At 36.3% G+C, this 13,821-nt stretch overlaps 1 protein-coding gene across 1 annotated transcript in view; it reads right to left on the bottom strand.

The window, feature by feature from the left end:
* Positions 1 to 13,143, bottom strand: part of LOC141813265 (D-xylose-proton symporter-like 2) — a 46,415-nt gene extending 33,272 nt beyond the window's left edge. Inside the window, exons 1-3 of the mRNA XM_074701200.1 lie at positions 12,952 to 13,143; positions 12,727 to 12,818; positions 11,288 to 11,366 (exon numbers count right to left, since the gene is read on the bottom strand). Of these exons, the coding sequence (XP_074557301.1) occupies positions 11,288 to 11,366; positions 12,727 to 12,818; positions 12,952 to 13,029 (249 nt within the window). The 5' untranslated portion in view covers positions 13,030 to 13,143. The remainder of the gene's footprint in view (positions 1 to 11,287; positions 11,367 to 12,726; positions 12,819 to 12,951) is intronic.
* Positions 13,144 to 13,821: the final 678 nt, after the last annotated feature.

Here is a 13,821-nt window from a genome sequence, read left to right as displayed (position 1 = left end):
AAAAGGTCCAAGTCTAAGTCTTCCTCTGGTCAAAGTCAACGGTCAAAGTCAACAGTCAAAAAGTCAACAGGCAAAGTCAATGATTTGACTTTTATTGACTTTTTGTAGAATCGTCGGTTGGGTGATTTCTGGCCAACCGGAGTTAGGCTCACCCGAACCCGACTCCGGCCTTTTGCCCCTCGAGCATGCTTCCTCCCGGCTTCTCATCCCTCGGACGTCGCGCACGTCCTTCTCGCTCCACCGGCGTACTCTTCCGTAGCTTCCGCGTCCCTCGGATTGCACCGAGCCCGTCGGCTCACTTCCCCGCGCAACCCTTCTCATCCGCTACGTCTTACGCTCGACTTCCTCCGTACCTAAGTTCCTGCACACTTAGCAGAGGGATTAGAATAACACAGGACCTAACTTAACCTGGTTGATCACATCAAAACTAACCGGGGCACCAACAATCTCCCCCTTTTTGATGTGCATCAACCCAGGTTCAGTTAGGGTTAACCAAAAAAACAATAAAAGCAACAAACTAAATAAACAGTTAAGCATAAAAAAAATTTGCATGTCAAAACTATAACCTCCCCCTGAACTTCAGCCTACTCTCCCCCTTTGATCACAGCAAAAATGGGGTATTTAAAATTAAGGGGAAAAAAATGTGCAAGTCTAATTTAAACAAAAAAAACCTAAAATTTTTGTATAAGTGTCTAATAAATGTAGAACAGATCATAAAAAATTTGGTTGTCAAAAAATGGCTTAGCTAAGTATTTTTCATTTAAAATATAATTTTCACTTAAAAATTTACAGAAAATAATTTCACTGTCATAAAAATTTGAAAATTTTTGTGAAAGGTGAATAAAAAGTTTAGGGAACAGTACAAAAATTTTTGGAATTAATTGAATTTTTTGTGAGGAAAAATAAATTAAATATTCAAATAATAAAATTTTGAAGAATGAATTTTTAAAATTAGAAATTACATTAAAAAATATAGTTTTTTTTTACAAAGACAACACATAATGTGTAGATCAGGAAAAATCAGATCTGGTCAAAATAATTTTCTATCAGAATTTAAAATTAAAAAAATCAGATTTTAATAAAACATTCATAGAAAATCAAAAATCTGTTAGAAAAATCTAAAATTTCTATATAAGTGGAAAATAGGGATTTGAGTTTGTACAAAAATTTTCAACTTTAAAATCGTTCGCTAAGTCTAAAAATAAATCAAATACTAACATAGAGGAATCTTTGAAGAATAAATATTTAAAAATTTAAAAACACTTCAAAAAAATTTGAATAAAATTTTACTGAAGTCTACTAATTATATCTGAATCCGAAAAAATCGGATCTGAGAAAATAAAATTTTTATCTATTTTTAAGATTTAGAATTTGAATTTCGAAAGAGAAATCATAAAAATTAAAAAAATATTCAAAAAATTTTGAAAGATTTCCCATGGAAAAATAGAAAAAATTTTTCTTTAGCAAAAACCAATACATATGTAATAAAAAAAATCAATTTAAAAAAGATTTAGGAACCCAAAATAAGTTCCTATCTACCGGGTTAATTAAAAATTTTGGGGGTACATAATTTCTGGGAATTTTCCTAAGTTGACCCTTATGATTTTTCCGTACCAATTTAACCCTTGAGTATAATAATTCTTTTTCTGTCGCAAGCATGTAATATCAATTTCCAATTTCGCAACTAAATTTTCTAAATTTTTATTTCTATTTTTTAAATTATCAAACATGCTTAATGGACATGATGTAGATAATTGTTTTTTCAAATTCAAAAGTTTTCTCCTATTTTTGTATAAATTATTAAAAAGAGATTTTATAGCAAAAAATAATTCATCAGGAGATAGTTTACATACCTCACTTACCATGTCGTTATACCTATCGCTTAGTGGTTCATCGTCGCTGTTGCTTTCATCGGATGACTCTCCCCCTTTATCGATGCTCATCTCCGATGTGCTTTCTTCGTTGTCCTCCTCTTGATGACTTGCCATTAGAGCAAGTCCAGCATACTCTTCGTGTTCTGAATCATCAGAAGATGTGTCGTCCCACATTGCTTTCAGTGCTTTCTTCTTCTTAAGTTGGTAATCCTTCTTTTTCTTGAGTTGAGGACAGTTGTCTTTTATGTAACCTTCTTCGTCACAGTTGTAGCACTTGACTGTCCGTCTTTTCGGAGATCGCCTTTTTGACTGCATCCTCGAAAACTTGTTAGTTTTAACAAACTTTTTAAATTTCCTTACCAAGTACGCTTTTCCTTCTTCTTCGTCATTCGTGGATATGGATTCTGGTTCTGATGTGTTCACATTCAAAGCTATATTGTTTCCCTTTTTATTTCCTGCAAGTCTGGATTCGTGAAGTTCAAACGTGGAAAATAGATTCTCGAGTGTAGTTGTCTCGAGATCCTTAGCAATAAAAAATGAATCGACAAAGGAAGACCAATCAGAATTTCTTGAAAAAGAGTTTAAAGCGTACCTTAGCGAATCTCGATTACTTACATTTTCTCCGAGATTCGTTAGTTCAGTTATTAAACCCTTTATTCTAGCATGTAAATGAGCTACCGTTTCGCCTTCGTCCATCCGGAGGTTCGTTAGCTGATTTCGGAGCAGATCTCTCTTGGCGAGCTTGGCCTCCGAGATACCTTCGTGTAACTCCAAGAATTTTTCCCAGAGTTCTTTTGCTGACGCGTAATCGCCGATTCGGTTGACCTCTTGCGCCGGGAGAACTGAAAGCAAATGGAACACGGCTTTTCCATTTGCCACGAAGTCAGCTTGATCTTTCTTGCTCCATTTGGTTATATCTTTATCTTCTGAAGCTGCAAAACCATTTTGCATTATTAAAAATAACTCAAATTCAGTCGTGAAGAATACCTCCATTTTGCGCTTTCATTCGGCGAACTCCCCCTCGAATTTTGGCGGGTAGATGACGGGTCCGACCATTTTGATTGACGGTGCTGCAGTTGGCGGTTAGTCCTTCTGCGGCGAACTCGCTCTGATACCACTTGTAGGATCAGGTTGGACCGGCTAGAGGGGTGAATAGACGGTTAAGAGAATTAGCACTCGTCTTTAAAAAAAACTTGGTTGCAACTGGATCGTTGCTTCCAAGGCAGTTAACGCTCAATCAAGAACTTCTTTAGGCGGAGAAGCCTTTACAATTGTAGCACAGAGACTTAGAGAGAAGATTACAAAAGTAATTGATGATCTAACTTCTAAAACTCTAAGTCTTATTTATAGCCCAAGAGAATAGATCTAGATCGTTGATCGTAGATGAACTTTCTCTTGGTCGTTGATCCGTTGATGCGATCCTAACTTTTGATCGGAGATAGGCTTTAATCGTAGTCGTTGATTAAATAAGGATAAACTTTATCTTTAATAAAAGATAAAGAGAATTATCATTAATAAAAATTAAGTATTTATCTTTTATATGATAAAAGATAAAAACTTAATTATCTTTTCTCTTTTTTCTCTCTCTTCAAAAGTCACGTCCAAAAGGTCCAAGTCTATGTCTTCCTCTGGTCAAAGTCAACGGTCAAAGTCAATAGTCAAAAAGTCAATGATCAAAGTCAATGATTTGACTTTTGTTGACTTTTTGTAGAATCGTCGGTTGGGTGATTTCTGCCAACCGGAGTTAGGCTCACCCGAACCCGACTCCGACCTTTTGCCCCTCGAGCGTGCTTCCTCCCGGCTTCTCGTCCCTCGGACGTCGCGCACGTCCTTCTCGATCCACCGGCGTACTCTTCCGTAGCTTCCGCGTCCCTCGGATTGCACCGAGCCCGTCGGCTCACTTCCCCGCGCAACCCTTCTCATCCGCTACGTCTTACGCTCAACTTCCTCCGTACCTAAGTTCCTGCACACTTAACAGAGGGATTAGAACAACCCAGGACCTAACTTAACCTGATTGATCACATCAAAACTAACCGGGACACCAACAATTTCTACCAAGAATCTTTATAAGATCCCTCAATCTTTCCTTCTCCATGCCCCCACTTGAACTAACGGGGACTAAAACCCTCCATGGAAACATTACTTTTCTTCAAAGGATCTTTTTATAACTAGCATTTGCTTGGTCATCACAGCGGACAGAGGCACAATGGCATAACAAAATCAACTTATTTTAAATTGTTTTGCTAATTTTCCTAGCATTGTTAAATCAAGCATATGAAAACAAAACATTAAAAAAAATCTTTATCATACCATCATTCGTAAGAGATGCACAAAGTTACACTTCCTCTAGGTTATCCACACAATGCAAACTCTCATCATACCACGGAGGTGCTAATGCCAATTGGCAAGAGAGGGATGAGGATGTCTTGTCAAGCTCATTGAAGTGGCATTGGTGGCAAGTAGTCGGTATCAACGTGGATGAGAGGAGAGAGAGGTTAGACAACTAGGTCATAATCTAATTACATTTTGGATGAGCATTAATTGTCTCAACCTAAGTCATCTATTTATAGCTATGAGAACTAAACTCGACATTTTGATCTAAACTAATTGTAAGAGATTAATTAAGATTTAATCCTAATTACTCTTAATTAATTAATTAGTTAATTTCAGATAATAAATTCTTAATTATCCAGTAGTCCTCTCTCAAGCTACATGCATCTCATGTCGTGAATCGAGCCTTATGTTTGTGACTCTCTAGACTCCTAGAAATAGTGACAATGCACTTAGGCTATTAAACTCTTTGATACCACATGAAAACCCTCTTCATCCATTTAGGTATATTGATCTCTAGCAAGATGTTAAGACTACCCGGTGCACGAAGCTCCCGCAAGTGCGGGGTCTCGGGGAAGAGTCGAACCACAATGGATCTATTGTGTGCAGTCTTACCTTGTATTTTGTAAGAGGTTGTTTCTACGACTCGAACCCGTGACCTCAAAGTCATATGGCAGCAACTTTACCGTTGTGTCAAGGCTCCCCTTCTGTGTTAAGACTACCCATTACTCTAAAATTGATGATATCTACAAAAGTCTTTCTATAATACAGTTATCGTGCAATATTAATCCTTTTATCATCTTTTATCGCAATGTGCTCTTAGTACTTCAATTAGTCTTTATACATCAAGTAATCAGACAATACAACCATAAACTAGTGGAAGGAACATTAGCTTGAGAACTCTAAGTGGTCATCAATCGAATTGATTGTGCAATACCCTTATCTTTTACCAAGAGTTATAAGTCCTCTATTGATTACTCATTCATCTCCATATAACTAGCAACAATGTCCAACAATAACAAGTAAATATGTATTATCTGTATATATATTAGTTAATATATATTCTCAATTAGGTAGTGGTTAATTAGCCTAATTATAGTTTCCTTAGTTGGAATCTTTCCTTAGAAAGATACCTAGTTTGTATATATAAATAGACCTCGTATGTAAAGAGAAGATGTATAAGAATTTTTATTTTGGATATTATGTTTAACATGGTATCAGAGCATTAGGTTTTCCTCTTTCTATTTTTTTTCCTCCTTTTTCTTCTCTCTGGCGCTTCGTCCTTTGGCTCCACATCGCATCCGTTGGCTTCGCATCACGTCCTTCGGCTTTTCCTCAGTCGCGATTTGGGAGCAGATCAGCAGATCGAGGCTCTGCCAGCAGACGCTTCGTCCTCAACGCCCACGACGCGATCACACGCATCCTCCCCAATTCCCAAAGGTGCTTCGTCCTCGCGCCCCCGACCTTCGGCTTCGCCCGGACGAAGTCTTTCCTCGGAAACGATCATGCGCGTCCTCCCTCCCTTCGTCGGCGCGTCATTCCTCGGACGCAATCACGCACATCCACAGCTGTCGACGAGGTCTTTTCTCGAACACGATCATGCGCGTCCTCCCTCCATTCGTCGGCGCATCGTTCCTCGGACACAATCACGCGCATCCACAGCCGCTAACGAAATCTTTCCTCGGAACGCGATCACACGCGTCCTCCCTCCGATCGTCGGTGCTTCGTTCCTCAGACGCGATCACGCGTTCACGCGTGTCGTTCCTTAGACACGATCACGCGTTCATCAACGCTCCATTCCTTAGACACGATCACATGGGACAATGAAACCAGACCGCGGTTTGATAAGTTGGTCTGCTCCTTCCTTTATTTCTTATTTCACATATTTTAGAATAAAATCTTGTGGTTGAAAATAAGGTTTCTGTTATGACGGATATTGTGCCTGTGGTGTCTAAAATCACATATTATAAGTTAAATAGTTCAAACTATTTAGATTGGAGTAAAACTGTTCGTCTTTACCTACGAAGTATTGACAAAGATGGTCATTTGACTGATGACCCTCCTCAAGATGGTTCAAAGCAGACGTGGCTGAGAGAGGATGCTCGCTTGTTTCTTCAAATTCGAAATTGTATTGATAGTGAGGTAATTGGTTTGATTAATCACTGTGAATTTGTTAAAGAATTGATGGATTATCTAGAATTTCTATATTTTGGAAAAGGGAATATCTCCCATATATATGAGGTGTGCAAAGCTTTTTACTGTATGAAAAAACAAAATCAACCACTGATTAATTATTTTATGGCATTCAAGAAGACATATGAAGAGCTTAATATATTGCTGCCCTTTAGCCCTGATGTGAAGGTTCAACAACGCCAACGAGAGCAGATGACTATCATGAGCTTCCTCGCTGGCTTATCTTCAAACTTTGAATCTGCTAAATTACAAATTCTATCTGGCTCTGAGGTCTCCTCCTTACAAGATGTATTTAGTCGCATTCTCCATACAGAAAGTACTACCCCTATTCCATTTAGTGGTGCTTTGGTAAATCGCAATACTAATTATGTGCCTAAGAAGTCAACTGTTCACAATGGAAACAAAGGAGGCTCACAAAACATTGGAACTCGAACGTCAAATTCTAATGGTATTATCTGTAACTATTGTCGTAAGTCGGATCATACAAAGTTTGAGTGCAGAAAGCTTCAGTATAAAAATTAGCAAAAACACTTGGCTCATATTGCATCCACTAATGATATCCCTGATAAATCAGTTCTTATCTTTGCGGATGAATTTGTTAAATTCTCTCAATATCAGGAATCACTCAAATCTGCATCTTCCTCTATCACTGTTAGTGTTGATTCAGGTAACCACAACACATGTTTTGTTTCTTCATCCTCTAAATGGGTCATTGATTCTGGACCACAGATCATATGACAGGTAATTCTAGTCTTTTTTTTACTTTTTCACTCAAATCTAACAATCCTATTGTTACTTTAGCTGATAGGTCTTTCTCTTGTGTTCGCGGATCTGGCACTATCAATCCTACTCCTTTGCTTTCTTTATCCTCTGTCTTACATTTACCTAATTTATCTTTTAATTTGCTCTCTGTTAGTTAATTAACTCGTAATCTTAACTATTGCATCTCATTTTTTTCCCGATCATTGTTTGTTTCAGGATCTTTTGACGAAGAAGATTATTGGTGAAGGACATGAGTCTGGAGGCCTCTACATTCTTGACCCATCTGTCCCAAGATCCCTTGCTTGCTCGAGTGTAACTTCTCCTTTCGAGGCTCATTGTAGATTAGGTCATCCATCTCTTCCTTTGCTCAAGAAGCTCTGTCCACAGTATAGTAAGGTGTCTTTATTAGACTGTGAGTCATGTCAATTTGTAAAGCATCACCGTCTTAGTTCGAGTCCAAGAATAAATAAACGTGTTATTATTCCTTTTGAGTTAGTTCATTCTGATATTTGGGGTCCCTGTCCTATTTTGTCTAAACTTAGTTTTAGGTATTTTGTCACTTTTATGGATGATCATTCTCGTGTTACCTGGTTATATTTAATGAAAAATCGTTCTGAGTTGTTTTCTTTATTTTGTGCATTTTGTGACGAGATTAAAACACAATTCAATACATTCATCCGTACTTTACGAAGTGATAATACCAAGGAATATACGTCCAATCTATTTCAATCTTACATGAGTCAGAATGGTATGCTTCATGAAACCTCCTGATTTTGTTGCTCAGGGGGAGAAAGGGTGAGTTTGTCGTCTTCAAAAATCTTTGTATGGTTTGAAACAGAGCCCTCGTGCTTGGTTTGGAAAATTTAACCAAGTTGTTGAAAAATTTGGTATGGTAAAAAGCAAGTCTGATCATTCTGTATTCTATAAGCAGTCAGGACTTGGTGTCATTCTGTTGGTTGTGTATGTGGATGATAATGTTATCACTAAAAGTGATACTACGGAAATTTTATCTCTTAAATCTTTCATTCTTACTCAGTTTTATACAAAAGACTTAAGGGCGCTAAAGTATTTCTTAGGTGTTAAAGTTAAAAGAAGCAAGAAAAGTATATTTCTATCTCAAAGAAAATATGTTCTCGACCTCTTGAATGAGACAGAAAAATTAGGGGCAAAGCCTTGTAGTACTCCAACAACTCAAAGCACGCACCTCACAGAAGACGGAGAACGATTTGAAAATCTTGAGAAATATCGAAGGTTGGTTGGGAAGTTGAATTATCTTATTGTGACTCGTCCAGATATTGCATATTCGGTTAGTGTTGTTAGTCAGTTTATGTCATCTCCAACAGTTAATCATTGGGCAGCGTTAGAGTAAATTTTGTGTTATTTGAAGGGAGCACCCGGACGGGGTATCGTATATAAAAATCATGGGCACACTCATATTGAAGGCGGCTTTTCAGATGTAGATTGGGCAGGTTCTAGAGTGGATAGGTCTACTTCAGATTATTGTATTTTTGTTAGAGGAAATTTAGTCTCATGGAAGAGTAAAAAGCAGAATGTTGTGTCACGATCCAGTGCAGAGTCAGAATATAGGGCTATGGCACAGTCTATATGTGAGATAATGTGGATATATCAGCTATTGACTGAAGCAGGACTTAAAATTTTAGTACCAGCAAAACTATGATGTGATAATCAAGCCGCTATTCACATTGCATCAAATCCCGTATTTCATGAGCGAACTAAGCACATTGAAATTGATTGTCATTTCGTTCGTGAAAAAATTCAACAAGGATTGATCACTACAAGATACATGAAGACTGGAGAGCAACTAGGAGACATCTTCACAAAAGCATTAAATGGGGTTTGGGTTGATTATCTTTGTAACAAGTTGGGCTTGATTAATATTTATGCTCCACTTGAGGAAGAGTATTATCTGTATATATATTAGTTAATATATATTCTCAATTAGGTAGTGGTCAATTAGCCTAATTATAGTTTTCTTAGTTGGATTCTTTCCTTATTATAGTTTCCTTAGTTGGAACCTTTCCTTAGAAAGATAGCTAGTTTGTATATATAAATATACCTCGTATGTAAAGAGAAGAGGTATAAGAATTATTATTTTGGATATTATGTTTAACAATATGTAACAATTTTAAAGGTCCAACATCATCTGAATATGTTACTTCTCTTATGAGATGAGTACTAACTACAAATCTTAAGACCAATTGGAGTCATCTACATAAGACCCTCATAAAGACTAAGTAGCATACCAAATGTGTTCTCATAACTGCTCATGTCTATTAGGTTATTCTTCAACAATATCACCAATGTGTTGGTTTAGACATTAATATGTCCATCTTGATATAGTAATGAAATAGATATCATATCTCAAAATCGCTATGATCATGGCCCTTTCAATAACATCATTATGATTATCTCTCATCTATCTTGATATATCACTAAAGCAGTGATGCTATTAGAACATCTAACAAGATAGTAAATAAAAATAATTTCATTCATATAACATGTAATTACATTGTATATTTATGATGATTTCTCTTTAAAATGCAATTGTCTCTAAGCACTATCACTAACAACATTGTCTCCCTTTCCCTATCTTCCTTGTCTAACTTTTGAATTATTGGAACCTTGCAATTAGGTAGTTTTCCCCCAACTCTTCTAGTCACTTAATAGTATTTTCATCCAAGGCTAATAAATTAAGAATACAACCAACAAACAACATTTTCCCTAGTAAACTCTACATGCAAAAAGGGTGTAATCCAATCTCTCCACAAATTGGCTAGTAATTTCACTTTTAGCCAAAAGTGGAAGCAGTTCTCTTGCATCCTTCCCTTCCTGGAATATCCCAATTGAGAGGACTATTCCTACCCCTGTTCAATATTCACTTGAACTCACATTATATGAAGTTTGGGACTGCAAGTGTCTTTATGTGCACAATTGTGAAAAGGATTTTCATCAGAACTAATGGAGATGAGCCACCGGGCTTAAGAGTATTTGAGGCTTGCAATTTAATTCATATTTTCTTTGTTTGAATTCCTTTTTTTGATTGATACTCTATTGTTTCTTCCTAGAGAGGGACTTCAATCTGTTAGGGTTCCTTGTTGTTGTAGGAATTTATAGTATTGCAGATGAATTTTCATGCTGTTGGTGTTACCTATTGTGAATTTGTTCTATATTGTTGTTTCAACACTGAGGTTCCTCTGTAGTGATTTATGATGCAAGTGCATCCAATGGGTGCTAATGTTAATGCTTCTACAAGTGGTTTCATATTGTTAAAGTTCCTTTATAATATCTTCTTGTGTTGCTTTATAACATTGCTATTACCTTCTTGTTTTCCATTTTAGATTGTGGTTATACATAGTGGTATGCTATTATAATGATTTTCAAGTTTAGACATCTAAATATGTAAGTGAAATGATGACATGTATTGCATACAGCTTCCATGAATTTAAGCACAAATCAAATTGTGATTTATACTGTTCTAAAGATAATTTTTATGCCTACAAATTGCTTAAGGAGTTCTTTAGTGTTATGCTAACTTAAGCTGGTGCAATTCAGTACTGGTGTTTTGACAAGAGGAATTGTTTCTGTAATTTATTTGAGATTGGTTTATCATTTGTCTGTGGAGTTGAGATCCAATGATAAAAAAAAATGTTATTGATTATAAATGTGCTCTTCCTATCCTTCCTTTGGCTTCTAAAAACATTATTCAAAATGATTAACAAGTCAAGTAACCATGGGTACTCGAAACAATCTTCTACTTCCATGCATAGCTATATCCCTTTTGATATTGATATCCTAGGCTAGCATTAACTTGTATAAAGCACCATACTATTTTGTACCTACCCTATACAGACAGATGGTATAGAAACATTGGATTCACAAGGATACAACACTGAAATTTGCAAGCTCGCCTATCTATCTGCCCATACTACCTATTCTGGCGAGTCTTGTATGGTTTAAAACTAAAACTATGAAGTATACTAATAATAATATCCATTGCAAGCAAAGACAAACAACTGACAAGAAATTGAGATCTATAAATCATTGTACTAAAGTAAACTATAAACAATGTCAAGAACATAAGCTATAAAGTTTGATCAAAAAAATACCTGCAGAGAAATTTTAGCACCAGATGTTGCACCAATGTCATAACCATAGAGTAGCCCTCCTACAGCTGGGAATAAGAACCTAAAATACATTGTGTTACTCAAGAATGCCACCATACTGTACAAATATCTTCATTATTTTAAAAGACCTACAATCATGTTAATCCACGGCCAACACTAGATAAGTTTAGAATGAAATTTAGAGAGGATGGTGAAGGATTCACTGCTTCAAAAACCTTCACTTGATAAAGTATTATATCCATAGGCTATTCTTGAAACAAGTACATGCTTACAATAAATCTCTCGTGAAGAATCTCCAGAATATTAAAAAAACATAAATTTAAGTAGATTTAAATATATATGAAAAAGGACTTGGCAATTAGACTAATAGAAGCAAAACGGAAGCATGTTAAATATGACAGTAACTAGACTGGGAGAAGCAAAAAAGGAAACATGCTAAAGATGTTCTTCAGTGTTCCCTACCATTTAAAACTTCAAAAGAAAATACCATTGAGAAACAACAGGCTTCAGTCATATTTATCATCCCTCATAGGAAGAAAAATAATAAAACACTAAAAAAAATAAAAATTAAATGATACATGTGCACTCCAAAAAATTTTAAGTTACATTGATATAGCTGCAGGTTGCTCCTTTTTTCATACATTTATTGTTTTTTATAACCCATTGCGAATGGCTAATGGCATTAAAAAATCCCAAGAAAGTTAAGAAGTCAATTGTATATACCTTTCTACTCCTCTTAGACTTGTGGTTTATGAAGGTCATGTTCAAGAAAAATATTCATATGGTTATCTCAGTTGTGTAAACTTTCACAAAATGCAGGTTCTCTATGATTTATCATCCATAGTTTCATGTGATAAACTAGATTTAATGGAGAATTATACTGATAGCTATATGGTAGTCATAGAGTATGAAACTCCCACCAAGAAAGGATTTAGGCAGGGTAGATATAGATGATTAAAATTAATGATACTAATTGATGAGTTGGAAAAGGTCACGGTAAAATTACCATGTCTCCCTTAGTTGTTTATGGTCCATAGATCAGGACTTTATGATCCCAACTGGTTAACTAAAAATCAGCCCAATTGTAGTACTATCTATTTGCAATGGAGCACACTTGACCTTGACAAGTGAATAATCTATTCCTTTCATTACATTTCTTCTGCCAAATCTGTGTAATTGCTTTTGCTCAATTTTTCTCCATATTTTATACAGAAATGACATAGACGAGTTTTATGGTTTCTTGAGACACCAATCTACTTATCTTGTTTTTCTCTGTAACTGTTAAAACAATAAAAGTTGAAATACCAGAAGTATAACCTTCCGTACTATGTTAACATAAAATTCATAGTAATAGATTGACGAATCATTGAGGAAAATTGTTTCTTTTCATAAGAAGCACAATAGAAGTTAAGTAGACTCACGGGAGGATCGATGCGGCCACAGAATAACTATCACCAGATCCATCGCCCTTGATCAGAGGTTCCCTCGGGTCCTCTATTTCACTAGCCGTAGCCTGATTCAAGAAAGAAATAATAATACACAACCCAAGTGTAGAATATTCAATTGAAAACTATGACGAAACAAAATTAGAAATTTAAAAGAAAAAAAAAAGGAAAAGTGAGATGAAAAGAAGATCGATGGCTGACGTCTCTTGCAGGAAACCTGGCGGAGAAAGTCCACAACCTGGGCTGCTTAGAATTGGGCTCCGGCTCCATCGACGCCATTTTTCAGGAACAGATTAAGATAATGGAGATGAAAGAATCTGTTACAGACGCCTATTAAATAAAGCGCGTTAGTTGGAGGCAAGGAGAAGAGAGGGACTCAGCCTGAGAGCAGGACATGCGGTAGGTGAGTTTTCCTTGGCCAGCTGAGTAGAGAAGGGGCCAGCGACAAACGGACCGACGGTTCGGAATGGTCGAGGTGCACGGTTCAGAAACTCTGGATTCCTAACTTAATTTGTAAGGTTACCGTTCACTAAAATTTTATTTTAACTTTTAAAAAATATATATTTATAAATTTATAAATATGAAAATAATTAAAAACTAAAAAAAAACGTGCTCGAAGTAAGTCTAGTAGATTAAACAGACTACAATTAAAGCTTAAGTTGATTGTTTGGTGTATGCATATCTTGTAGAAATCAGGAGCTGGAAGTAAGACTAAGGAAATATGGCAGAAGACAATAGACACAATTAAATCATGCTCGAAGTCAACTCAAGTTAAACTAGGTTGAAACGGATCAACGCCCAGATCATATTCTAAGTGTTCAGATGGTCCAAGCACCCTGAATTGATCCAGGTGCTCTGGGTTGGTCAAAGCACCTGGATCAGGATGAGATTTAGTTGGATAAAGATCGACAAAGGCGGATCAGATTGAATCGGTTTGAGATACCTGAAAAGGAATTCGGGCACCCGGAAGGGTCTTTATAAGCACTCAATGAGCAACATCAAAAAATAAATAATTCTCTATTACTCTCAAATTCCACTGTGCTCATGAATGCAACCGAAGCTCTGCTTGTC

Source organism: Curcuma longa, chromosome 20, assembly GCF_044706935.1.
Source record: "Curcuma longa cultivar G26 ecotype Majalengka, Jawa Barat chromosome 20, ITB_CL_G26_1.1, whole genome shotgun sequence".
Taxonomy (NCBI): domain Eukaryota; kingdom Viridiplantae; phylum Streptophyta; class Magnoliopsida; order Zingiberales; family Zingiberaceae; genus Curcuma; species Curcuma longa.
The sequence above is the reverse complement of the archived record's forward strand: the minus strand, read 5'-3'. Positions and strand labels throughout refer to the sequence as shown.